Source organism: Salmo salar, unplaced genomic scaffold (assembly GCF_905237065.1).
Source record: "Salmo salar unplaced genomic scaffold, Ssal_v3.1, whole genome shotgun sequence".
NCBI classification, from domain to species: Eukaryota; Metazoa; Chordata; class Actinopteri; order Salmoniformes; family Salmonidae; genus Salmo; species Salmo salar.
In genome coordinates this window covers 328,942-355,551 of record NW_025547958.1, presented here as the reverse complement: position 1 = coordinate 355,551, position 26,610 = coordinate 328,942, and the positions used below count along the sequence as shown (strand labels likewise).

Here is a 26,610-nt window from a genome sequence, read left to right as displayed (position 1 = left end):
TGATGTTGTTCACATGCAGCTATAACCTCAAACAGACACAGATCTACTGCTCTGATGAGTCTATATATATACACAGCTATAACCTCAAACAGACACAGATCTACTGCTCTGATAAGTATCTATGTGTTTGTGGGGGGCAGCCTCTATTTTTACTAATGCTTTCAGTTGTACGCCTAGTTTCCTGAAACGGGTCACATCTGTGTGTGACAAAGGGACATTGGTGTTTAACTATGGGTGATGTTGTTCACATAAAGCTACTACTATAATGCTCTCAGCTGTAAGCATCATGTTATACTGTTTAAATGTCAGCCACCAGACCAGAGCATCATGTTATACTGTTTAAATGTCAGCCACCAGACCAGAGCATCATGTTATACTGTTTAAATGTCAGCCAACTGTGCTGTCCATAACCCTGTATAGACCACCAAACCACTGCCCCACTTTCCTTACTTATTTCTCTAATATTCATGTTGACAAAGAGACTGACTCCAAAGGCCATTGAATTGATGAATCTTTTGAGCTCTATGGACTTTATCCAACATGTTAATTAATGGACCACCCATAACCACAGCCATACTCTGGACCTGGTTATTACCAAGGGGCTTTCTACTGGGCCCACCCATAACCACAGCCATACTCTGGACCTGGTTATTACCAAGGGGCTTTCTACTGGGCCCACCCATAACCACAGCCATACTCTGGACCTGGTTATTACCAAGGGGCTTTCTGCTGGGCCCACCCATAACCACAGCCATACTCTGGACCTGGTTATTACCAAGGGGTTTTCTACTGGGCCCACCCATAACCACAGCCATGCTCTGGACCTGGTTATTACCAAGGGGCTTTCTACTGGGCCCACCCATAACCACAGCCATACTCTGGACCTGGTTATTACCAAGGGGCTTTCTACTGGGCCCACCCATAACCACAGCCATACTCTGGACCTGGTTATTACCAAGGGGCTTTCTACTGGGCCCACCCATAACCACAGCCATGCTCTGGACCTGGTTATTACCAAGACCTCTCATTAAAGGCTTCAGTCATACAAAAGTTATACTTAAATCCGAACTGGTTGGAGATTATAAGAGTACATGGCCATAAAGGCTAGGTCATTTTTCAAGCTGTTCAAACATTCATAGACATTCAAATAATATAAACAGTGGTTGTAGAGGGAGCAACCGGTCAGCAACTTAGGAGTAAATGTCAGTTGGCTTTTCATAGCCGAGCAATCAGAGATCAAGACAGCAAGTGTGTGTGCGAGAGGGAGACAGAGAGAGAGAGAGAGAGAGAGAGAGAGAGAGAGAGAGTCTGTCTGTCTCTCTCTCTCCCTCTCTCCATCTCTCTCTCTCTCTCTCTCTCTCTCTCTCTTGTCCCTCTCTTCTATATATATCTATTTATCTCTCTCTACCTCTCTCTCTGTGTTTCTCTCTCTCTTTCTCTCTCTTTCTCTCCCTCTCTATCTCTCTCTCTTTCTGTGTATCTCTCCTCTCTAGGGCCCCTCATTCTGTCACACACATCTTTCATACCTCTCAGTCCTTCTCAAGAGGAAGTATAGATGGTTAGAGAGGAGAGGTGGGTGGGTGGGGGGATGGACAGGCTACAAGTCACTAGAGTTTAGATACAGTTAGTGATCGACACGTTGAGATGGAACGCACCTGTCTTCTACTCTGTGAGTTGAATATTATCTAAATGGTTTAATGTCTAGATATAATTGTAATATCTGTATGGTTTAATATCTGTAAATCTATATGGTTTAATATCTGTAAACTTTAATATCTGTATGGTTTAATATCTATATAGTTTAAAATGTGTATGGTTTAAAATCTATAATATTTAATATATATATGGTTTAATATCTATATAGTTTAATATCTATATATTTTAAAATGTGTATGGTTTAATATCTATAATATTTAATATATATAGTTTAATATCTATATAGTTTAATATCTATATAGTTTAATTTCTAAATAGTTTAATATCTGTATAGTTTAATATCTGTATGGTTTAATATCAACATAATTTAATATATATATATATATATATATATAGTCTAATATCTGTATAGTTTAATATCTATGTAGTTTAATATATGTATAGTTTAATATCTGTATATGTTAATATATATATAGATTAATATCTATATAGATTAATATCTATATGGTTTAATATCTATATGGATTAATATCAATATGGTTTAATATCTAAATAGTTTAATATCTAAATAGTTTATCATATGTATAGTTGAATATCTATTTTGTCTATTATCAATAAGTCAGAAGTTTACATACACTTTAGCCAAGTACATATAAACTCAGTTTTTCACTACTCCTGACATTCAATCCTAGTAAAAATTCCCTGTCTTAGGTCAGTTAGGATCACAACTTCATTTTAGGAATGTGAAATGTCAGAATAATCGTAGAGAGAATGATTTTTTCAGGTTTTATTTCTTTCATCACATTTCCAGTGGGTTAGAAGTTTACATACACTCAATTAGTATTTGGTAGCGTTGCCTTTAATTTGTTTAACTTGGGTCAAATGTTTCGGGTAGCCTTCCACAAGCTTCCCACAATAAGTTGGGTGAACTTTGGCCCATTCCTCCTGACAGAGCTGGTGTAACTGAGTCAGGTTTGTAGGCCTTCTTGCTCGCACACATTTTTTAATTCTACCCAGACATTTTCTATAGGATTGAGGTCAGGGCTTTGTGATGGCCACCCCAATACCTTAACTTTGTTGTCCTTAAGCCATTTTGCCACAACTTTGGAAGAATGCTTGGGGTCATTGTCCATTTGGAAGACCCATTTGCTACCAAGCTTTAACTTCCTTACTGGTGTCTTGAGATGTTGCTTCAATATATCCACATCATTTTTCATTCCTCATGATGCCATCTATTTTGTGAAGTGCACACTGGTGCAGCAAAGCACCCCCACAACATGATGCTGCCAACCCCGTGCTTCACGGTTGGGATGGTGTTATTCGGCTTGCAAGCCTCCCCCTTTTTCCTCCAAACATAACGATGGTCATTATGGCCAAACAGTCTGTATATTTTTTTAAATAAATATGATTTGATGAAATATTTAATTTGGCCTGTACTACTACTACTACACCTGTGCATTTAATAACACATTCAGAAATGGCAAAAAATACAGTAAATTTTTTTTTCATTTAAGGTTTAAGGAATAAGGTTTAGGATAGTGTCTCGTATCTACGAGATATAAGAAAGATAAGGAAATATATTTGTATATTCACTTCATTTGTATGGGTTACCTTCAGATGAAGGTTTAATATCTATATATATCTCCATACTTCCATTCATTTGTATGGGTTACCATGGGTTACCTTCAGACGTCATTCCGTCAGTAGAAGATGCCTGGTTATTCTTTAAAAGTGCTTTCCTCACAATCGTAAATAAGCATGCCCCACTGAAAAAGTGTAGAACCAGGAACAGATATAGCCCGTGGTTCAATCCAGACTTGACTGCACTTGAACAGCACAAAAACATCCTGTGGCATACTGCATTAGAATCGAATAGGCCCTGTGATATGTGATATTCCTTTTCAGGGAAGTTAGGAACCAATTTACACAGGCAGATAGGAAAGCAAAGGCTATCTTTTTCAAACAGAAATGTGCATCCTGCAGCACAAAGTCCAAAAAGTTCTGGGACACTGTAAAGTCCATGGAGAATAAGAGCACCTCTTCCCAGCTGTCCACTGCACTGAGGCTAGGAAACACTGTCACCACTGATAAATCCATGATAATTGAGAACTTCAATAAGCATTTTTCTACGGCTTGCCATATTTTCCACCTGGCCACCCCTACCCTGGTCAACAGCCGTACACCCCCCACAGCAACTTGCCCAAGCCTCCTCCCTATTCTCCTTTACCCAGATCCAGATAGCTGATGTTCTGAAAGAGCTGCAAAATCTGGACCCCTACAAATCAGCAGGACTAGACAATCTGGACCCTCTCTTTCTAAAATTATCAGCCGAAATTGTTGCAACCCCTATTACTAGCCTGTTCAACCTCTCTTTCGTAACGTCTGAGATTCCCAAAGATTGGAAAGCTGCCGCGGTCATCCCCCTCTTCAAAGGGGGAGACACTCTAAACACAAACTGCTACAGACCTATATCTATCCTACCCTGCCTTTCTAAGGTATTCGAAAGCTAAGTTAACAAACAGATCACCGACCATTTCAAATCCCACCGTACCTTCTCTGCTATGTAATCTGGTTTCCGAGCTGGTCATGGGCGCACCTCAGCCACGCTCAAGGTCCTAAACGATATCATAACCTCCATCGATAAGAGACAATACTGTGCAGCTGTACTCATCGACATGGCCAAGACTTTCGACTCTGTCAATTACCACATTCTTATCAGCAGACTCAACAGCCTTGGTTTCTCAAATGACTGCCTCGCCTGGTTCACCAACTACTTCTCAGACAGAGTTCAGTGTGTCAAATCGGAGGGCCTGTTGTCCGAACCTCTGGCAGTCTCTATGGGGTGCCACAGGGTCAAATTCTCGGGCTGACTCTTTTCTCTGTGTACATCAATGATGTTGCTCTTGCTGCTGGTGATTCTCTGATCCACCTCTACGGAGACGATACCATTCTGTATACTTCTGGCCCTTCTTTGGACACTGTGTTAACTAACCTCCAGATGAGCTTCAATGCCATACAACTCTCCTTCCGTGGCCTCCAACTGCTCATAATGCAAGTAAAACTAAATGCATGCTCTTCAACAAATCGCTACCAGCACCTGCCCGCCCGCCCAGCATCACTACTCTGGACGGTTCTGACTTAGAATATGTGGACATCTACAAATACCTAGGTGTCAGGTTAGACTGTAAACTCTCCTTCCAAACTCACATTAAGCATCTCCAATGCAAAATTAAATCTAGAATCGGCTTCCTATTTCGCAACAAAGCATTCTTCACTCATGCTGCCAAACATACCCTCGTAAAACTGACTATCCTACCGATCCTTGACTTCAGCGATGTCATTTACAAAATAGCCTCCAACACTCTACTCAACAAATTGGATGTAGTCTATCACAGTGCCATCTGTTTTGTCACCAAAGCCGCATATACTACCCACCACTGTGACCTATATGCTCTCATTGGCTGGCCCTCGCTTCATATTCGTCGCCAAACCCACTGACTCCATCTATAAGTCTTTGCTAGGTAAAGCCCTGCCTTATCTCAGCTCACTGGTCACCAGAGCAGCACCCACCCGTAGCACATGCTCCATCAGGTATATTTCACTGGTCACCCCCAAAACCAATTCCTCCTTTGGGCGCCTTTCCTTCCAGTTCTCTGCTGCCAATGACTGGAACGAATTGCAAAAATCACTGAAGCTGGAGACTCATATCTCCCTCACTAGCTTTAAGCACCAGCTGTCAGAGCAGCTCACAGATGACTGCACCCCATACTGTTATTTTTAATTTTTGCACCCCAGTATCTCTACTTGCACATTCATCTTCTGCACATCTATCACTCCAGTCTCTATCACTCCAGTGTTTAATTGCTAAATTGTAATTATCTCACCACTATGGCCTATTTATTGCCTAACCTACCTTATCCTGTTATGGATAGGGGGCAGTATTTTCACGGCCGGATAAAAAAACTTACCTGATTTAATCTGATTATTACTCCTGCCCAGAAACTAGAATATGCATATAATTATTAGCTTTGGATAGAAAACACTCCAAAGTTTCTAAAACTGTTTGAATGGTGTCTGTGAGTATAACAGAACTCATTTGGCAGGCCAAAAGCTGAGTAGATTCCTTACAGGAAGTGCCGTCTCTGACCATTTCTTGGGCTTCTACACTCTCTTTATTTAAAACTGAGGCTCTTTGCTGTAACGTGACACGTCCTACGGCTCCCATAGGCTCTCAGAAGGCGGCAAAAAGCTGAATGATGTCTTTGCAGGCCTTGGCTGAAAAACACAAACAGTAGAGCATTTAGATAGTGGTCGATCAGAGAACAGAGACTGGAGGCGCGTGCACGAGGCGACACCATGTTTTTATTCTATCGTCTTTGAATGAAAACAACGACTCCCGGTCGGAATATTATCGCTTTTTTACGAGAAAAATAGCATAAAAATTGATTTTAAACAGCGGTTGACATGCTTTGAAGTACTTTAATGGAATATTTAGAATTTTTTTGTCACAAAACGCGTCGGGCGCGTAACCCTTCGTCACCCTTTGGATAGTGTCTTGAACGCACGAACAAAACGCCGCTATTTGGATATAACTACGGATTATTTTGAACCAAACCAACATTTGTTATTGAAGTAGGAGACCTGGGAGTGCCTTCTGACGAAGAACAGCAAAGGTAATCCAATTTTTCTTATAGTAAATCTGAGTTTGGTGAGGGTCAAACTTGGTGGGTGTCAAAATAGCTAGCCTGTGATGGCGAGCTATCTACTCAGAATATTGCAAAATGTGCTTTCACCAAAAAGCTATTTTAAAATTGGACACCTCGATTGCATAAAGGAGGTCTGTATCTATAATTCTTAAAATAATTGTTATGTTTTTGTGAACATTTATCGTGAGTAATTTAGTAAATTCACCGGAAGTGTTCGGTGGGAATGCTAGTTCTGAACGTCACATGCTAATGTAAAAAGCTGTTTTTTGATATAAATATGAACTTGATTGAACAAAACATGCATGTATTGTATAACATAATGTCCTAGGCGTGTCATCTGATGAAGATCATCAAAGGTTAGTGCTGCATTTAGCTGTGGTTTTGTTTTTTGTGACATTATATGCTAGCTTGAAAAATGGGTGTCTGATTATTTCTGGCTGGGTACTCTGCTGACATAATCTAATGTTTTGCTTTCGCTGTAAAGCCTTTTTGAAATCGGACAGTGTGGTTAGATAAAGGAGAGTCTTGTCTTTAAAATGGTGTGAAATAGTCATATGTTTGAAAAATGGAAGTTTTTGGATTTTTGAGGAATTTGTAATTCGCGCCACGCCTATCATTAGATATTGGAGCAGGTGTTCCGCTAGCGGAACGTCTAGATGTAAGAGGTTATCTTACCTAATTTGCACACACTGTATATATACACTTTTTTATTTTGTGTTATTGACTGTACGTTGACTGTACGTTTGTTTATTCCATGTGTAACTCTGTGTTGTTGTTTGTGTCGCACTGCTTTGCTTTATCTTGGCCAGGTCACACTTGTAAATGAGAACTTGTTCTCAACTAGCTTACCTGGTTAAATAAAGGTGAAATAAGAAAATAAAAAATAAAATGAAGGTTTAATATCTATATATATATATATATATATATATATATATCCATACTTCCATTCATTTGTATGGGTTAGCTTCAGATGAAGGTTAATATCTATATATACCTCCATACTTCGATTCATTTGTATGGGTTACCATGGGTTACCTTCAGATTAAGGTTTAATATATATCTATATATCTATAACTATCACTATCATGTACCATAGTGATATTTCTCTCTGTGTGTTTCAGTGTTTACATCATGTACCATAGTGATAGTTCTCTCTGTGTGTTTCAGTGTTTACATCATGTACCATAGTGATAGTTCTCTCTGTGTGTTTCAGTGTTTACATCATGTACCATAGTGATAGTTCTCTCTGTGTGTTTCAGTGTTTACATCATGTACCATAGTGATAGTTCTCTCTGTGTGTTTCAGTGTTTACATCATGTACCATAGTGATAGTTCTCTCTGTGTGTTACAGTGTTTACATCATGTACCATAGTGATAGTTCTCTCTGTGTGTTTCAGTGTTTACATCATGTACCATAGTGATAGTTCTCTCTGTGTATTTCAGTGTTTACATCATGTACCATAGTGATAGTTCTCTCTGTGTGTTTCAGTGTTTACATCATGTACCATAGTGATAGTTCTCTCTGTGTGTTTCAGTGTTTACATCATGTACCATAGTGATAGTTCTCTCTGTGTGTTTCAGTGTTTACATCATGTACCATAGTGATAGTTCTCTCTGTGTGTTACAGTGTTTACATCATGTACCATAGTGACAGTTCTCTCTGTGTGTTTCAGTGTTTACATCATGTACCATAGTGATAGTTCTCTCTGTGTGTTTCAGTGTTTACATCATGTACCATAGTGATAGTTCTCTCTGTGTGTTTCAGTGTTTAGATCACGTACCATAGTGATAGTTCTCTCTGTGTGTTTCAGTGTTTACATCATGTACCATAGTGATAGTTCTCTCTGTGTGTTTCAGTGTTTACATCATGTACCATAGTGATAGTTCTCTCTGTGTGTTTCAGTGTTTACATCATGTACCATAGTGATAGTTCTCTCTGTGTGTTTCAGTGTTTACATCATGTACCATAGTGATAGTTCTCTCTGTGTGTTTCAGTGCTGTTGAGTACACTGGTATACTGTAGCCTCGGACAAGGTGGAGGTGAGTACATTTATCTGTATTCATCACCTGTTCTATAATAGTAACATTTCTCTATATTCATCACCTGTTCTATAATAGTAACATTTATCTATATTCATCACCTGTTCTATAATAGTAACATTTATCTATATTCATCACCTGTTCTATAATAGTAACATTTATCTATATTCATCACCTGTTCTATAATAGTAACATTTCTCTATATTCATCACCTGTTCTATAATAGTAACATTTATCTATATTCATCACCTGTTCTATAATAGTAACATCTCTCTATATTCATCACCTGTTCTATAATAGTATCATTTCTTCCTGGTCTCTTCATTGGTTCTTCATGTCTCCAGTCCTTATTCTCTTAGTAAATAATGTTCCATAATGGATCTCCACTTGTTCTAGCTGCTCTCACCTGCAACACATCACAGGGTAGAAAGTGTTACTCTGTGATGGAAGATACAGACTCATATAGCTACATAATGACTATAACTCCATACAGACTCATATAGCTACATAATGACTATAACTCCATACAGACTCATATAGCTACATAATGACTATAACTCCATACAGACTCATATAGCTACATAATGATTATAACTCCATACAGACTCATATAGCTACATAATGACTATAACTCCAACCCTGTGGGGGTGTCACTAATCAGGTCTACAGTACAACAATAGGGCAGTGATCAGGTCTGCAGTACAACAATAGGGCAGTGATCAGGTCTACAGTACAACAATAGGGCAGTGATCAGGTCTGCAGTACAACAATAGGGCAGTGATCAGGTCTACAGTACAACAATAAGGCAGTGATAAGGTCTACAGTACAACAATAGGGCAGTGATCAGGTCTACAGTACAACAATAGGGCAGTGATCAGGTCTACAGTACAACAATAGGGCAGTGATCAAGTCTACAGTATAACAATAGGGCAGTGATCAGGTCTACAGTACAACAATAGGGCAGTGATCAGGTCTACAGTACAACAATAGGGAAGTGATCAGGACTACAATACAACAAAAGGGGCAGTGATAGTCTGGGGCGGCAGGTAGCCTAGCGGTTAGAGCATTGGACTAGTTACCGAAAGGTTGGTGGATTGAATCACCGAGCTGACAAGGTAAAAGTCTGTCGTTCTGCTACTGAACAAATATTCCTAGGATGTCATTGTAAATTACATGTTGTTCTAATCTGACTTGCCTAATTAAATAGAGGGTAAATATTTAAAAAATTCAGACACCAACTGGCTCTCTCCCTCCCTTCTGTCTGGAGACCAGGACATAATCTGGAGAAAGATCTACTGTCTCTATTATATTATGACAGACCAGCTAGATCTACTGTCTCTATTATATTATGACAGACCAGCTAGATCTACTGTCTCTATTATATTATGACAGACCAGCTAGATCTACTGTCTCTATTATATTATGACAGACCAGCTAGATCTACTGTCTCTATTATATTATGACAGACCAGCTAGATCTACTGTCTCTATTATATTATGACAGACCAGCTAGATCTACTGTCTCTATTATATTATGACAGACCAGCTAGGTCTACTGTCTCTATTATATTATGACAGACCAGCTAGATCTACTGTCTCTATTATATTATGACAGACCAGCTAGATCTACTGTCTCTATTATATTATGGTCTGACCAGATAGATCTACTGTCTCTATTATATTATGACAGACCAGCTAGATCTACTGTCTCTATTATATTATGACAGACCAGCTAGATCTACTGTCTCTATTATATTATGACAGACCAGCTAGATCTACTGTCTCTATTATATTATGACAGACCAGCTAGATCTACTGTCTCTATTATATTATGACAGACCAGCTAGAGCTACTGTCTCTATTATATTATGACAGACCAGCTAGATCTACTGTCTCTATTATATTATGACAGACCAGCTAGATCTACTGTCTCTATTATATTATGACAGACCAGCTAGATCTACTGTCTCTATTATATTATGACAGACCAGCTAGATCTACTGTCTCTATTATATTATGACAGACCAGCTAGATCTACTGTCTCTATTATATTATGGCAGACCAGCTAGATCTACTGTCTCTATTATATTATGACAGACCAGCTAGATCTACTGTCTCTATTATATTATGACAGACCAGCTAGATCTACTGTCTCTATTATATTATGACAGACCAGCTAGATCTACTGTCTCTATTATATTATGACAGACCAGCTAGATCTACTGTCTCTATTATATTATGACAGACCAGCTAGATCTACTGTCTCTATTATATTATGACAGACCAGCTAGATCTACTGTCTCTATTATATTATGACAGACCTGCTAGATCTACTGTCTCTATTATATTATGACAGACCAGCTAGGTCTACTGTCTCTATTATATTACGACAGACCTGCTAGATCTACTGTCTCTATTATATTATGACAGACCAGCTAGATCTACTGTCTCTATTATATTATGACAGACCAGCTAGATCTACTGTCTCTATTATATTATGACAGACCAGCTAGATCTACTGTCTCTATTATATTATGACAGACCAGCTAGATCTACTGTCTCTATTATATTATGACAGACCAGCTAGATCTACTGTCTCTATTATATTATGACAGACCAGCTAGATCTACTGTCTCTATTATATTATGACAGACCAGCTAGATCTACTGTCTCTATTATATTATGGCAGACCAGCTAGATCTACTGTCTCTATTATATTATGACAGACCAGCTAGATCTACTGTCTCTATTATATTATGACAGACCAGCTAGATCTACTGTCTCTATTATATTATGGCAGACCAGCTAGATCTACTGTCTCTATTATATTATGACAGACCAGCTAGATCTACTGTCTCTATTATATTATGACAGACCAGCTAGATCTACTGTCTCTATTATATTATGGCAGACCAGCTAGATCTACTGTCTCTATTATATTATGACAGACCAGCTAGATCTACTGTCTCTATTATATTATGACAGACCAGCTAGATCTACTGTCTCTGTTTCAGCATCTCTGTTAGAATATAAAGCCTTGTCTCCAGATCTCAGGATAGTAGCCTACCCTCATCACCAGGTTAAACAGCTAGAGAATAGCCTCTCTCTGCTGTGTTTCAGCATCTCTGTTCCAATGCAGCTCACAGGCTTCATCGCTCTCTTCTCTCTCTCTCCCTTTCTCTCTCTCTCTTAGATCTCTCTCCTCCAGCCTCTCTGAGCGTCAGTCCTGACAGATCTCAGTTCTTTGAATATGATGGTATGTCCACAAACACCATCTACTAACATTATAGTGTTTAGTGGTTCATCTGGTTTCAGATAGCTGATGTTATGTTTATATATGATGTTTATATATTATATACAGCTGGAGCTGTGATCCTGGAGAGACCTGTTTATATATGATGTTTATATATTATATACAGCTGGAGCTGTGATCCTGGAGAGACCTGTTTATATATGATGTTTATATATTATATACAGCTGGTGCTGTGATCCTGGAGAGACCTGTTTATATATGATGTTTATATATTATATACAGCTGGAGCTGTGATCCTGGAGAGACCTGTTTATATATGATGTTTATATATTATATACAGCTGGAGCTGTGATCCTGGAGAGACCTGTTTATATATGATGTTTATATATTGTATACAGCTGGAGCTGTGATCCTGGAGAGACCTGACAAAGGGCAGAAAGGGTCTCATTGAATCTGGTGTAGACTGGTAGAACAAAAAATGTTTAACTCAGATGTGATACAGACCCAGCTCTGGAATATATTACAATAGTACAGATATCAGACTGACCCTCTCTATGTATCTCTCTCTCTACATCCCTCTCTTTTTTCTCTCTCTGTGTGTCTCTCAGATCAGACTTTCTCTCTCTCAGTTCTCTCTAACCAAGCATCTCTGAGTCTCAGTCCTGACAGATCTCAGTTCTTTGAATATGAGTCTGTCTCTCTGAGCTGTGAGGTTCAGGGGAACTCTGCTAGATGGAGAGTGGTGAGGAACACAATGAGAGGAATCCTTTCAGAGTGTCATACTGACTGGGGAAAACAACAAGGGTCTTCATGCAATGTGTCACTAACACCATCAGACAGTGGAGTGTACTGGTGTGAGTCTGGTTCTGGAGAACACAGCAATGCTGTCAACATCACAGTACATGGTATGTCCACAAACACCATCTACTAACATTATAGTGTTTAGTGGTTCATCTGGTTTCAGATAGCTGATGTTATGTTAATATATGATGTTTATATATTATATACAGCTGGAGCTGTGATCCTGGAGAGACCTGTTTATATATGATGTTTATATATTATATACAGCTGGAGCTGTGATCCTGGAGAGACCTGTTTATATATGATGTTTATATATTATATACAGCTGGAGCTGTGATCCTGGAGAGACCTGTTTATATATGATGTTTATATATTATATACAGCTGGAGCTGTGATCCTGGAGAGACCTGTTTATATATGATGTTTATATATTATATACAGCTGGAGCTGTGATCCTGGAGAGACCTGTTTATATATGATGTTTATATATTATATACAGCTGGAGCTGTGATCCTGGAGAGACCTGTTTATATATGATGTTTATATATTATATACAGCTGGTGCTATGATCCTGGAGAGCCCTGCCCTTCCTGTGACTGAGGGAGATTCTGTGACTCTGCGCTGCAGATATCAGGAAACTCCCTCTGACCTCACAGCTGTTTTCTACAAAGATGGATCCCTCATCAGGGCTGAGACTACAGGAGAGATGACCATCCCTGCAGTATCCAAGTCAGATGAAGGACTCTACAAGTGTTACAACTCGAAAGGAGATTCACCAGAGAGCTGGATGACTGTGACAGGTGAGAATATGAGAAACTTTGACATTCAGATTATTTGGTTCTTCTTTACACTGTTAAGTTTGAGACGTTACATTCATAATAATTTGTGTTCTTGTAATCTCGCTTGGTCATTAGACGCAGTACATACAGTACCAGTCAAAAGTTTGGACACACCCACTCATTCAAGGGTTTTTCTTTATTTTTTACTATTTTCTACATTGGAGATATAGTGAAGACATCACAATTATGAAATAACACATGGAATCATGTAGTAACCAAAAAAGTGTTAAACAAATCAAAATATATTTATATTTGAGATTCTTCAAAGTAGCCACTCTTTGCCTTTATGACAGCTTTGCACACTCTCGGCATTCTCTCAACCAGTTTCTTGAGGAATGCTTTTCCAACAGTCTTGAAGGAGTTCCCACATATGCTGGGCACTTGTTGGCAGCTTTTTCTTCACTCTGCGGTCCAACTCATCCCAAACCATCTCAGTTGGGTTGAGGTTGGGTGATTGTGGAGGCCAGGTCATCTGATGCAGCACTCCATCACTCTCCTTCTTACACAGCCTGGAGGTGTGCTTTATGTCATTGTCCTGTTGAAAAACAAATGATAGTCCCACTAAGCGTATCGCTGCAGAATGCTGTGGTAGCCATGCTGGTTAAGTGTGCCTTGAATTCTAGATAAATCACAGACAATGTCACCAGCAAAGCACCCCCACACCATCACACCTCCTCCTCCATGCTTCACGGTGGGAAATACACATGCGGAGATCATCTGTTCAACTAATTTGCGTCTCACAAAAATGTCAAATTTGGACTCATCAGACCAAAGGACAGATTTTCACCGGTCTAATGTCCATTGCTCGTGTTTTTTGGTCCAAGCAAGTCTCTTCTTATTATTGGTGTCCTTTAGTAGTGGTTTCTTTGCAGCAATTCGACCATGAAGGCCTGATTCACACAGTCTCCTCTGAACAGTTGATGTTGAGATGTGTCTGTTACTTGACCTCTGTGAAGCATTTATTTAGGATGCAATCTGAGGTGCAGTTAATTGTCAATTTCTGAGGCTGGTAACTAATGAACTCATCCTCTGCAGCAAAGGGAACTCTGTCTTTCTTTCCTGTGGCGGTCCTCATGAGAGCCAGTTTCATCATTGCGCTTGATGGTTTTTGCAACTCCACTTGAAGAATCTTTCAAAGTTCTTGAAAAAATTCCAGATTTGACCTTCATGTCTTAAAGTATTGATGGACTGTCGTTTCTCGTTGCTTATTTGAGCTGTTTTTTGCCATATTTGTCAGGGCTGGCTCAAGGAAGCAGGAGAGGTAGAGTCAAGCGCAGGAGACAGTAAATTCTTGAACAGACTTTTAATCCGTATGCACAAAAATAAAGAAAGTCCAAACACGGCAGGGCAGGGCGCCAAACAGATACCAAAACCCTTATTAGACGTCCAAAATAGGGACGCAGCCCCTAAATACCTCTGCGCCACCATCCGTCGGTGTCGTGACAATAATACGGACTTGGTATTTTACCAAATAGGGCAATCTTCTCTATACCAACTCTACCTTGTCACAACACAACTGATTGGCTCAAACGCACAATGAAGAGAAATTCCACAAATTAACTTTTAATAAGGCACACCTGTTAATTGAAATGCATTCCAGGTGACTACCTCGTGAATCTGGTTAAGAGAATGCCGATGTAGAAAATAGTTAAAAAAAGAAAAACCCTTGCATGAGTAGTTGTGTCCAAACTTTTGACTGGTACTGTCTAAGATAATATTAATCAGTTTGTTTATAACTTTTTACTGTTGTTTTCTCTTGTGTTTTTCAAGATGGGGGCTCTACCTCTCTCCTCCCCTCCTCTCTCCTCCTCCCTCTGTCTGTCTCTGGGTTGGTGGCTGTTCTCTCCATCTCTCTGATCATTCTACTGGTCCTGTTCTGCAAGAGGATCAAAGATGTAGCAGCTGAACCCAGAGATGTTACCTATCCTGACGTTAGAATCAAACAGGACCCAGAACCCAGGAGAAGGAGAGGTACACACACACACACACACACAGTACAGTGTCTTTATGTCTTTAACCCATTGTCTCATCTCCTCCAGAGAAGTCTCCAGGAGCTGATCCAGTCTACTCTGCAGTGAAGACCTCCAACACCACAGGTACTGTAGTACTGTATAACACTATAACACCACAGGTACTGTAGTACTGTATAACACTATAACACCACAGGTACTGTAATACTGAATAACACTATAACACCACAGGTACTGTAATACTGAATAACACTATAACACCACAGGTACTGTATAACACTATAACACCACAGGTACTGTAGTACTGTATAACACTATAAGACCACAGGTACTGTTATACTGTATAACACTATAACACCACAGGTACTGTAGTACTGTATAACACTATAACACCACAGCTACTGTAATACTGTATAACACTATAACACCACAGGTACTGTAATACTGAATAACACTATAACACCACAGGTACTGTAATACTGTATAACACTATAACACCACAGGTACTGTATAACACTATAACACCACAGGTACTGTAGTACTGTATAACACTATAACACCACAGGTACTGTAGTACTGTATAACACGATAACACCACAGGTACTGTAATACTGTATAACACACCACAGGTACTGCAGTACTGTATAACACTATAACACCACAGGTACTGTAATACTGTACAACACTACAGGTACTGTAATACTGTATAACACCACAGGTACTGCAGTACCGCTCCTCCGCTCTCTCCACTGGCTTCCAGTTGAAGCTCGCATCCGCTACAAGACCATGGTGCTTGCCTACGGAGCTGTGAAGGGAACGGCACCTCCATACCTTCAGGCTCTGATCAGGCCCTACACCCAAACAAGGGCACTGCGTTCATTCACCACTGGCCTGTTGGCCCCCCTACCTCTGAGGAAGCACAGTTCCCGCTCAGCCCAGTCAAAACTGTTCGCTGCTCTGGCACACCAATGGTGGAACAAGCTCCCTCACGACGCCAGGACAGCGGAGTCAATCACCACCTTCCGGAGACACCTGAAACCCCACCTCTTCAAGGAATACCTGGGATAGGATAAAGTAATCCTTCTAACACCCCCCCCCCCCCCTTAAAAGATTTAGATGCACTATTGTAAAGTGGTTGTTCCACTGGATATCATAAGGTGAATGCACCATTTTGTAAGTCGCTCTGGATAAGAGCGTCTGCTAAATGACTTAAATGTAAATGTAAATGTAAATGTACTGTATAACACTATAACACCACAGGTACTGTAATAATGTATAACACTATAACACCACAGGTACTGTAATACTGTATAACACCACAGGTACTGTAATACTGTATAACACTATAACACCACAGGTACTGTAATACTGTATAACACTATAACACCACAGGTACTGTAATACTGTATAACACCACAGGTACAGTAATACTGTACAACACTATAACACCACAGGTACTGTAGTACTGTATAACACTATAACACCACAGGTACTGTAGTACTGTATAACACTATAACACCACAGGTACTGTAATACTGTATAACACTATAACACCACAGGTACTGTAATACTGTATAACACCACAGGTACAGTAATACTGTACAACACTATAACACCACAGGTACTGTAATACTGTACAACACTCAGACTATCCTCTCTCAGCTGGTCCAGTCTGTGTTAATATCCTCTCTCTCTCTCCTGTGTTTAGTTCCAGGTGGATCTGGTCCAGTCTGTGTTAATATCCTCTCTCTCTCCTGTGTTTAGTTCCAGGTGGATCTGGTCCAGTCTGTGTTAATATCCTCTCTCACTCCTGTGTTTAGTTCCAGGTGGATCTGGTCCAGTCTGTGTTAATATCCTCTCTCTCTCCTGTGTTTAGTTCCAGGTGGATCTGGTCCAGTCTGTGTTAATATCCTCTCTCACTCCTGTGTTTAGTTCCAGGTGGATCTGGTCCAGTCTGTGTTAATATCCTCTCTCTCTCCTGTGTTTAGTTCCAGGTGGATCTGGTCCAGGTGATGTGACCTATGCTGACATCAACCACACAGAGAAGAGACAACACAACAGGAGGAGAGGTAGGAAGAAGGGAGAGACCAACAACACTCCCCTCATCTTTCTGAAGAAAATAATATGTTTTTTTTCGTGTTTTTAACATGTCACTAGTTGTAACCTGCTTATGTGTTTCTTTCAGAGAACGTCGTTCCAGACCCTGGATACTCAGCAGTGAAGACAGACAGACAGACAGAGATATAGGTCAGAAGGTCGTTCCAGACAGACAGACAGACAGACAGACAGACAGACAGACAGACAGACAGACAGACAGACAGACAGACAGACAGACAGACAGACAGACAGACAGACAGACAGACAGACAGACAGACAGACAGACAGACAGACAGACAGACAGCTTAATGATGATGATGAAAAGTAGAGATCATGGCATCCATTTGTGCCAGAGGGCTCAGCACCACCCATCAGTTTCTGCAGTGATAAGAGGATTTCTTCCTACATCTGTGCCACTGTGTCGGTAGTCATTTAGAGTTAAAGATGCACTATGCTAAAACTCTAGTAGTTCACCTAATTTCAGTTTCTGTGACAAAGTTAGATAGTCCAGTGTAGATACTCAGATACCTGCTGGAACAGGACCCGGCACCTCTCTATACTCAGATACCTGCTGGAACAGGACCCGGCACCTCTCTATACTCAGATACCTGCTGGATCAGGACCCGGCACCTCTCTATACTCAGATACCTGCTGAAACAGGACCCAACACCTCTCTATACTCAGATACCTGCTGGAACAGGACCCGGCACCTCTCTATACTCAGATACCTGCTGGATCAGGACCCGGCACCTCTCTATACTCAGATACCTGCTGAAACAGGACCCAACACCTCTCAATACTCAGATACCTGCTGGAACAGGACCCGACACCTCTCTATACTCAGATACCTGCTGGAACAGGACCCGGCACCTCTCTATACTCAGATACCTGCTGGAACAGGACCCGGCACCTCTCTATACTCAGATACCTGCTGGAACAGGACCCGACACCTCTCTATACTCAGATACCTGCTGGAACAGGACCCGGCACCTCTCTATACTCAGATACCTGCTGGAACAGGACGCGGCACCTCTCTATACTCAGATACCTGCTGGATCAGGACCCGGCACCTCTCTATACTCAGATACCTGCTGAAACAGGACCCAACACCTCTCTATACTCAGATACCTGCTGGAACAGGATCCGACACCTCTCTATACTCAGATACCTGCTGGAACAGGACCCGGCACCTCTCTATACTCAGATACCTGCTGGAACAGGACCCGGCACCTCTCTATACTCAGATACCTGCTGGAACAGGACCCGGCACCTCTCTATACTCAGATACCTGCTGGAACAGGACCCGGCACCTCTCTATACTCAGATACCTGCTGGAACAGGACCCGACACCTCTCTTTACTCAGATACCTGCTGGAACAGGACCCGGCACCTCTCTATACTCAGATACCTGCTGGAACAGGACGCGGCACCTCTCTATACTCAGATACCTGCTGGATCAGGACCCGGCACCTCTCTATACTCAGATACCTGCTGAAACAGGACCCAACACCTCTCTATACTCAGATACCTGCTGGAACAGGATCCGACACCTCTCTATACTCAGATACCTGCTGGAACAGGACCCGGCACCTCTCTATACTCAGATACCTGCTGGAACAGGACCCGACACCTCTCTATACTCAGATACCTGCTGGAACAGGACCCGACACCTCTCTATACTCAGATACCTGCTGAAACAGGACCCGGCACCTCTCTATACTCAGATACCTGCTGGAACAGGACCCGGCACCTCTCTATACTCACATATCTGCTGGAACAGGACCCGGCACCTCTCTATCCTCAGATACCTGCTGGAACAGGACCCGGCACCTCTCTATACTCAGATACCTGCTGGAACAGGACCCGACACCTCTCTATACTCAGATACCTGCTGAAACAGGACCCGGCACCTCTCTATACTCAGATACCTGCTGGAACAGGACCCGGCACCTCTCTATACTCAGATACCTGCTGAAACAGGACCCAACACCTCTCTATACTCAGATACCTGCTGGAACAGGATCCGACACCTCTCTATACTCAGATACCTGCTGGAACAGGACCCGGCACCTCTCTATACTCAGATACCTGCTGGAACAGGACCCGGCACCTCTCTATACTCAGATACCTGCTGGAACAGGACCCGACACCTCTCTATACTCAGATACCTGCTGAAACAGGACCCGGCACCTCTCTGTTTTAGAATGTTTCATTCTGGCATGAAAAATAATTAACTCACTTTTTGTTCAGATTTACCTAAGAAGCAATGTTTATAGTTTAGATAAACATTGTACCATCTAAACCACTGTGTTTTCTATAACCAAAAATACTGTTGTTTCAGCTCTTTGTAATAGTCGCAAAAACAAATCTGAAGAATGGGAAGCATAGAAATAGCTCACGTGGAAAATATCTACCGCTACTTAGATTGGCTTTAAAGCAGTATGACAGATCTATAACACATTTCTATGTGGATTTTGTTGGGTTGCTCAAAAAGTTACATATTGCCATTTTAATAAATGTAATCTGTGTGTACTTTAGGTAGAGCTGTATCTGGATCCAGGGACGTAATGTACAGACTGAGGTAGGTCCAGATCACTGTATCACTAACCCTAATGTACAGACTGAGGTAGGTCCAGATCACTGTATCACTAACCCTAATGTACAGACTGAGGTAGGTCCATATCACTGTATCACTAACCCTAATGTACAGACTGAGGTAGGTCCATATCACTGTATCACTAACCCTAATGTACAAGACTGCAGGTAGGTCCATATCACTGTATCACTAACCCTAATGTACAGACTGAGGTAGGTCCAGATCACTGTATCACTAACCCTAATGTACAGACTGAGGTAGGTCCATATCACTGTATCACTAACCCTAATGTACAGACTGAGGTAGGTCCAGATCACTGTATCACTAACCCTAATGTACAAATGATCTGTCTCCTTTTTACAACCAGAGGCCTTGTATCTGTCAGTATAACACCCAACCCACTACACCCAGAGGTCTTGTATCTGTCAGTATAACACTATTATAGCTGGGGGCATAATAACTAAAGGCTGGGGCCATAGTAACTAAAGGCTGGGGGCATAGTAACTAAAGGCTGGGGGCATAGTAACTATAGGCTGGGGGCATAGTAACTAAAGGCTGGGGGCATAGTAACTAAAGGCTGGGGGCATAGTAACTAAAGGCTGGGGGCATAGTAACTAAAGGCTGGGGGCATAGTAACTAAAGGCTGGGGGCATAGTAACTAAAGGCTGGGGGCATAGTAACTAAAGTCTGGGGGCATAGTAACTAAAGGCTGGGGGCATAGTAACTAAAGGCTGGGGGCATAATAACTAAAGGCTGGGGGCATAATAACTAAAGGCTGGGGCCATAGTAACTAAAGGCTGGGGGCATAGTAACTAAAGTCTGGGGGCATAGTAACTAAAGTCTGGGGGCATAGTAACTAAAGGCTGGGGGCCCATAGTAACTAAAGTCTGGGGGGCATAGTAACTAAAGGCTGCCTCTCCATGCCTCTTGGTCCTGGGCTTTGAGATAGTTAAAAGGCCAGAGGACCTGAGGGACCTACTGGGTACATAACTTAAAAGCATGTCTGACATATATTGGGGTGCACAATCGTGGATTGATTTAAAAACCAATAGAAGAATATTATCATGAATTCTAAAACTCACAGGCAGCCAGTGCAGAGACCTTAAAACCAGTGTAATGTGTTCTCTGTCTGGTCTTGGTCAGTACCCTGCAGCATTCTGTATGTTTTACAGTACAGAGACCTTAAAACCAGTGTAATGTGTTCTCTGTCTGTTCTATGTCAGTACCCTGCAGCATTCTGTATGTTTTACAGTACAGAGACCTTAAAACCGGTGTAATGTGTTCTGTCTGGTCTTGGTCAGTACCCTGCAGCATTCTGTATGTTTTGCAGTTTACCAAAAGCTTTCTTGGGTAGACCAGACAGGAAAGCATTACAGTAGTCAAGCCTGCTTTTAGTAAAAGCATGGATGAGTCTCTCTGTATCAGCCTGAGTGAGAAACTGCCGCACCTTGGCAATGTTCCTCAGGTGGTAAAAAGCTATTTTGGTCACTTTCATAATGTGTGATTCGGAATTGAGTACAGAAACTTAAATAACACCTAGGCTTTTTACCTGGTGTTTTATCTTTGTTGCCTGTGAATTAAAATGTGCGGCCAGATTCTCTCTCTAGATCCAACAATAAGTACTTCAGTCTTGTCTTGATTTAGCTGGAAGAAGTTGTGAGCCCTCCAAGTATTTAAGTACATGAACATGTAATTGGGGAATGAAACCAGGTGTGTAAAAAACAAAGACTAAACAAAAGGAAAATGAAAGATGGATCGGCGATGGCTAGAAGACCGGTGACGTGGAACGCCTCCCGAACAAGGAGAGGGACCGACGGCAGAAGTCATGACAGTACCCCCCCCCTTGATGCGCAGCTCCAGCAGTGTGCCAACACCGACCTCGGGGACGACCCGGAGGGCGAGGCGCAGGGCGATCCGGATGGAGACGGTAGAACTCCCGTAGCATTGATGGGTCTAACACGTCCTCCACCGGCACCCAGTATCTCTCCTCCGGACCGTACCCCACCCACTCCACGAGGTACTGAAGGCCCATCGCCCAACGCCTCAAGTCCAGTATGGACCGAACTGCATACGACTGAGCCCCCTCGATGTCCAGAGGGGGCGAAGGAACCTCCCGCACCTCAGATTCCTGGAGCGGACCAGCCACCACCGGCCTGAGGAGAGACACATGAAACGAGGGGTTAATATGATAATCGGGGGAGCTGTAGACTGTAACACACCTCGTTTATTCTCCTCAGGACTTTGAATGGCCCCACAAACCACGGACCCAGCTTCCGGCAGGGCAGGCGGAGGGGCAGGTTTCGGGTCGAGAGCCAGACCCGGTCCCCTGGTGCGAACACCGGGGCCTCACTGCGGTGGCGGTCTGTGCTGGTTTTATGGCACCTCACGGCCCGCTGAAGGTGCACATGAGTTTCGTCCCACGTCTCCTCAGAGCGCCTAAACCAGTCGTCCACCGCAGGAGCCTCGATCTGGCTCTGATGCCAAGGCGCAAGAACCGGCTGGTACCCCAGTACGCACTGGAAGGGGGAGAGGTTAGTGGAGGAGTGGCGGAGCGAGTTCTGGGCCGCCTCTGCCCAGGGCACGAATGCCGCCCACTCCCCCGGCCAGTCCTGGCAATAAGACCGCAGAAACCTTCCCACATCCTGGTTCACTCTCTCCACCTGCCAGTTACTGTCGGGGTGAAAACCCGAGGTAAGGCTGACTGAGACCCCCAGACGTTCCATGAATGCCCTCCAAACTCTTGACGTGAACTGGGGACCTCGATCAAATAATATGTCCTAGTGCCGGAAGACGTGTGTAAACAGGGCCTCCGCAGTCTGTAGGGCTGCAGGGAGACCGGACAGAGGGAGGAGGCGGCAGGACTTAGAAAACCAACCCACCACGACCAGGATCGTGGTGTTACCCTGTGAGGGAGGAAGATCCGTTTGGAAATCCACCGACAGGTGAGACCACGGCCGTTGTGGAACGGGTAGGGGTTGTGTCTTCCCTCTGGGCAGGTGCCTAGGGGCCTTGCACTGGGCGCACACCGAGCAGGAGGAAACATAAACCCTCACGTCCTTAGCCAAAGTGGACAACCAGTACTTCCCACTAAGACAGCGCACTGTCCGACCAATGCCCAGATGACAAGATGGGGGTGACATGTGGGCCCAATAGATCAAACGGTCGCAGACAGCAGACATAAAACCAGTACAGACGCCCAGCTGGACATTGGAGGGGAGTGGGCTCTGTACATAACGCCCGTTCGATGTCCGCGGCCAGCTCCCACACTACCAAGCAAGAGGCCGGGAGTATGGGGGTGTGATCCATGGGCCGCTCCTCTGTGTCATACATCCGGGACAGTGCGTTTGCCTTCGCGTTCTGGGAACCTGGTCTGTAGGATAGGGTGAAAACAAAACGGGTAAAAAAATATGGCCCACCTTGCCTGGCGAGGGTTTGGTCTCCTTGCTGCCCGGATGTACTCCAGATTGCGGTGGTCAGTCCAGATGAGAAAAGGGTGTTTAGCCCTCTCAAGCCAATGTCTCCATGCCTTCAAGGCCATGACAACAGCCAACAGCTCCCGGTCCCCCACATCATAGTTTCGCTCCGCCGGGCTGAGCTTCTTCGAAAAGAAGGCACAGGGGCGGAGCATTGGTGGCGTATCTGAGCGCTGAGAGAGCACGGCTCCTATCCCAGCCTCGGACGCTTCCACCTCCACTATGAACATTAAAGAGGGATCCGGATGAGCCAGCACAGGAGCCGAGGTAAACAGAGCCCTCAGGTGACCAAAAGCCCTGTCCGCCTCAGCCGACCACCGCAATCGCACCGGTCCCCCCTTCAGCAGTGAGGTAATGGGAGCCGCTACCTGACCAAAACCCCGGATAAACCTCCGGTAGTAGTTGGAAAACCCTAGAAACCGCTGCACTTCCTTTACCGTGGTGGGAGTCGGCCAATTACGCACGGCTGAAATGCGGTCGCTCTCCATCTCCACCCCTGAAGTGGAAATGCGGTACCCTAGGAAGGAGACGGACTGCTGGATGAACAGACAGTTCTCAGCCTTGACGTACAGGTTATGCTCCAGCAGTCGACCAAGCACCCTGCGCACCAGGGACACATGCTCGGCACATGTAGCGGAGTATATCAGGATGTCATCAATATACACCACTGCACCCTGCCTGTGCAGGTCCTTGAAAATCTAATCTACAAAGGCCTGGAAGACTGATGGAGCATTCATCAACCAATACGGCATGACGAGGTACTCATAGTGCCCTGAGGTGGTACTGAAAGCCATCTTCCACTCGTCTCCCTCCCGGATACACACCAGGTTGTAAGCGCTCCTGAGATCCAATTTGGTGAAGAAGCGTGCCCCGTGCATTGACTCAATCGCACTGGCTATGAGAGATAGCGGGTAACTGTACCTTACAGTGATCTGGTTGATACCTCGATAGTCAATACACGGGCGCAGACCTCCATCCTTCTTCACAAAAAAGAAACTCGAGGAGGCAGGTGAAGTGGAGGGCCGAATGTACCCCTGCCCCAGAGATTCGGAGACATGTGTTTCCATAGCCACCGTCTCCTCCTGTGACAGGGGATACACGTGACTCCTGGGAAGTGCTGCGTCTACCAGGAAATTTATCTCACAATCCCTCCGTCGATGGGGTGGTAATTGAGTCGCCTTCTTCTTATAGAAGGCGAGGTCCAAATCGGCATATTCAGAGGGGATGCGCACGGTGGAGACCTGGTCTGGACTTTCCACCGTAGTAGCACCGACGGAAACCCCTAAACACCTCCTGGAGCACTTTCGTGACCACCCCGTTGCCACGAAATAGTGGGGTCATGACAGGCCAACCAGGGTAGGCCCAGCACCACGGGAAACGCAGGAGAATCAATAAGGAAGAGACTGATTCTCTCCTTGTGACCCTCCTGCGTCACCATGTCCAGTGGAGCGGTGGCCTCCCTAATTAGCCCTGACCCTAATGGTCGACTATCTAGGGCGTAAATTGGGAAGGGCATATCCACTGGAACAATAGGGGTCCCTAAACTATGGGCAAATGATCTGTCAATAAAGTTCCCAGCTGTGCTTGAATCTACGAGCGTCTTTTGCTGGGAATGCGAGGAAAACTCAGGAAAATGTATATACAGAAACATGTCTGCAACAGAGGGCTCTGTGTGAGCCTGGTGCCGACTCACCTGGGGTGACACGAGAGTGCCCTGCCTGCTGCCTCGACTCCCAGAGGAACCTCCCCACCTTTGACCGGCAGTGTGCCCTGTGCAGCCACAGATGGTGCATGGACCGGCCCCTCCTCCGGTCGCCCTAAGTACAGCACCACCCAGATCCATGGGCGTAGGAGAGTTTGCTGGGGGATGGACAGAGCCCGATCTGGATGTCCGCGGGTAGCCAGCATGTTATCCAACCGGCGGCCAGGGTCCGAAAGTCCAAAGGGAACTCCTGTGCACTCCTCGTCCCCTGCCTAATGTGGACAAGACGTTCACCCGCCGCTCTACCCGGAAACTGCCCGGAAGCGCTTCTCCTTCCCCCCCATACGGCGTTGGCCCACTCCAGGGCATTCCCAGAGAGGCAGGAGACGAGGGCACACAGAAGAAAGCCCCTTGGTAATAACCAGGTCCAGAGTATGGCTGTGGTTATGGGTGGGTCCATTAAGAACAAATTCTTATTTTCAATGACGGCCTAGGAACAGTGCGTTAACTGCCTTGTTCAGGGGCAGAACGACAGATGTACCTTGTCAGCTCAGGGATTCGAACTTGCAACCTTTCGGTTACTAGTCCAACGCTCTAACCACTGGGCTACCCTGGGAGAGCTGGACATTATGAGTAAATAGCCCTGGTATTGATAATTAGTAAATAGCTCTGGTATTAATAAGGGAGAACTGGAGCCTCATTCGAAATAATTTGATCGGATTCTTCGTAGCAAAGAATTGACTAGTAAATCATCTGATATGATGTACATTTCTAAGTGGTTCTGTATTGGATAAGTAAATACATGGCCACACTGATGAACTACTTCTGTGTTGAACAGGTGATCATGTTGAAGAAGAGTGAGGCTGAGATCACCTGATCACCATAACAACCATCAGAATGGAACTCATGGAATTCTAATATAGAACTGTGAGTCACAATGCTGTATGTTGTTACATTGTAGCTCCACCTGCTGGAACAATAGTGGCATTTGATCAAATGTGATCTATTAACTGATACATGTATTATTCTGATTGGAATGTGTTTTAATATAATGTGTGTTGTATTATTCATTCAGCAGCTGTCCTTTAACATCAGTCATATACTGGTCATATACTGTACAGCATTATGTTTGATACATTGTAAATGCCTTAACTTTTCATGTCTATACAGATAAACTGATAGGTGTTGTGGTTCAGGCATTACTGTTACAGGTTCAGTATAATGTTATACCGTTACATGTTACAGAGTTAGAAAACATACAAGAGAGGAGAATTCAATTACTATCATTATTTACTTTATTTTCCCATTTTGGTCTCTATAGTTGTTCATCATTATTTGATTTAAACATGAAACTAATGTGGTCCTTTTGTTTTATTGTGGTTGTTTCGTGCAAAACAATTATTTTTCAATTAATCATCCTGGTAAGATATTGCTTTTGTCTTTGTAGCATATAGAACTAAATAAATGATTTTCCTCAA

General features: G+C 43.2%; 1 protein-coding gene across 1 annotated transcript; it reads left to right on the top strand.

The window, feature by feature from the left end:
* Positions 1-1,539: 1,539 nt before the first annotated feature.
* LOC123732520 (Fc receptor-like protein 5) lies at positions 1,540-26,610 on the top strand. Its single transcript, XM_045711743.1, has 11 exons — positions 1,540-1,669; positions 8,358-8,402; positions 11,595-11,657; positions 12,263-12,559; positions 13,013-13,255; positions 15,065-15,265; positions 15,334-15,390; positions 17,253-17,333; positions 17,450-17,511; positions 19,900-19,942; positions 25,971-26,610. The coding sequence occupies exons 1-9, from the start codon at positions 1,645-1,647 to the stop codon at positions 17,509-17,511; spliced, it is 1,074 nt and encodes a 357-aa protein (XP_045567699.1). The 5' UTR covers positions 1,540-1,644; the 3' UTR covers positions 19,900-19,942; positions 25,971-26,610.

What these genes read in the sequence shown, in the direction of transcription:
- LOC123732520 (XM_045711743.1), top strand. Translation starts at nt 1,645, where the DNA reads ATGGAACGCACCTGTCTTCTACTCT. An exon ending in TCAGTTCTTTGAATATGATG is followed by an intron (nt 11,658 to 12,262) that starts GTATGTCCACAA and finishes TGTGTCTCTCAG; the next exon opens with ATCAGACTTTCTCTCTCTCA. An exon ending in TGTCAACATCACAGTACATG is followed by an intron (nt 12,560 to 13,012) that starts GTATGTCCACAA and finishes TATTATATACAG; the next exon opens with CTGGTGCTATGATCCTGGAG.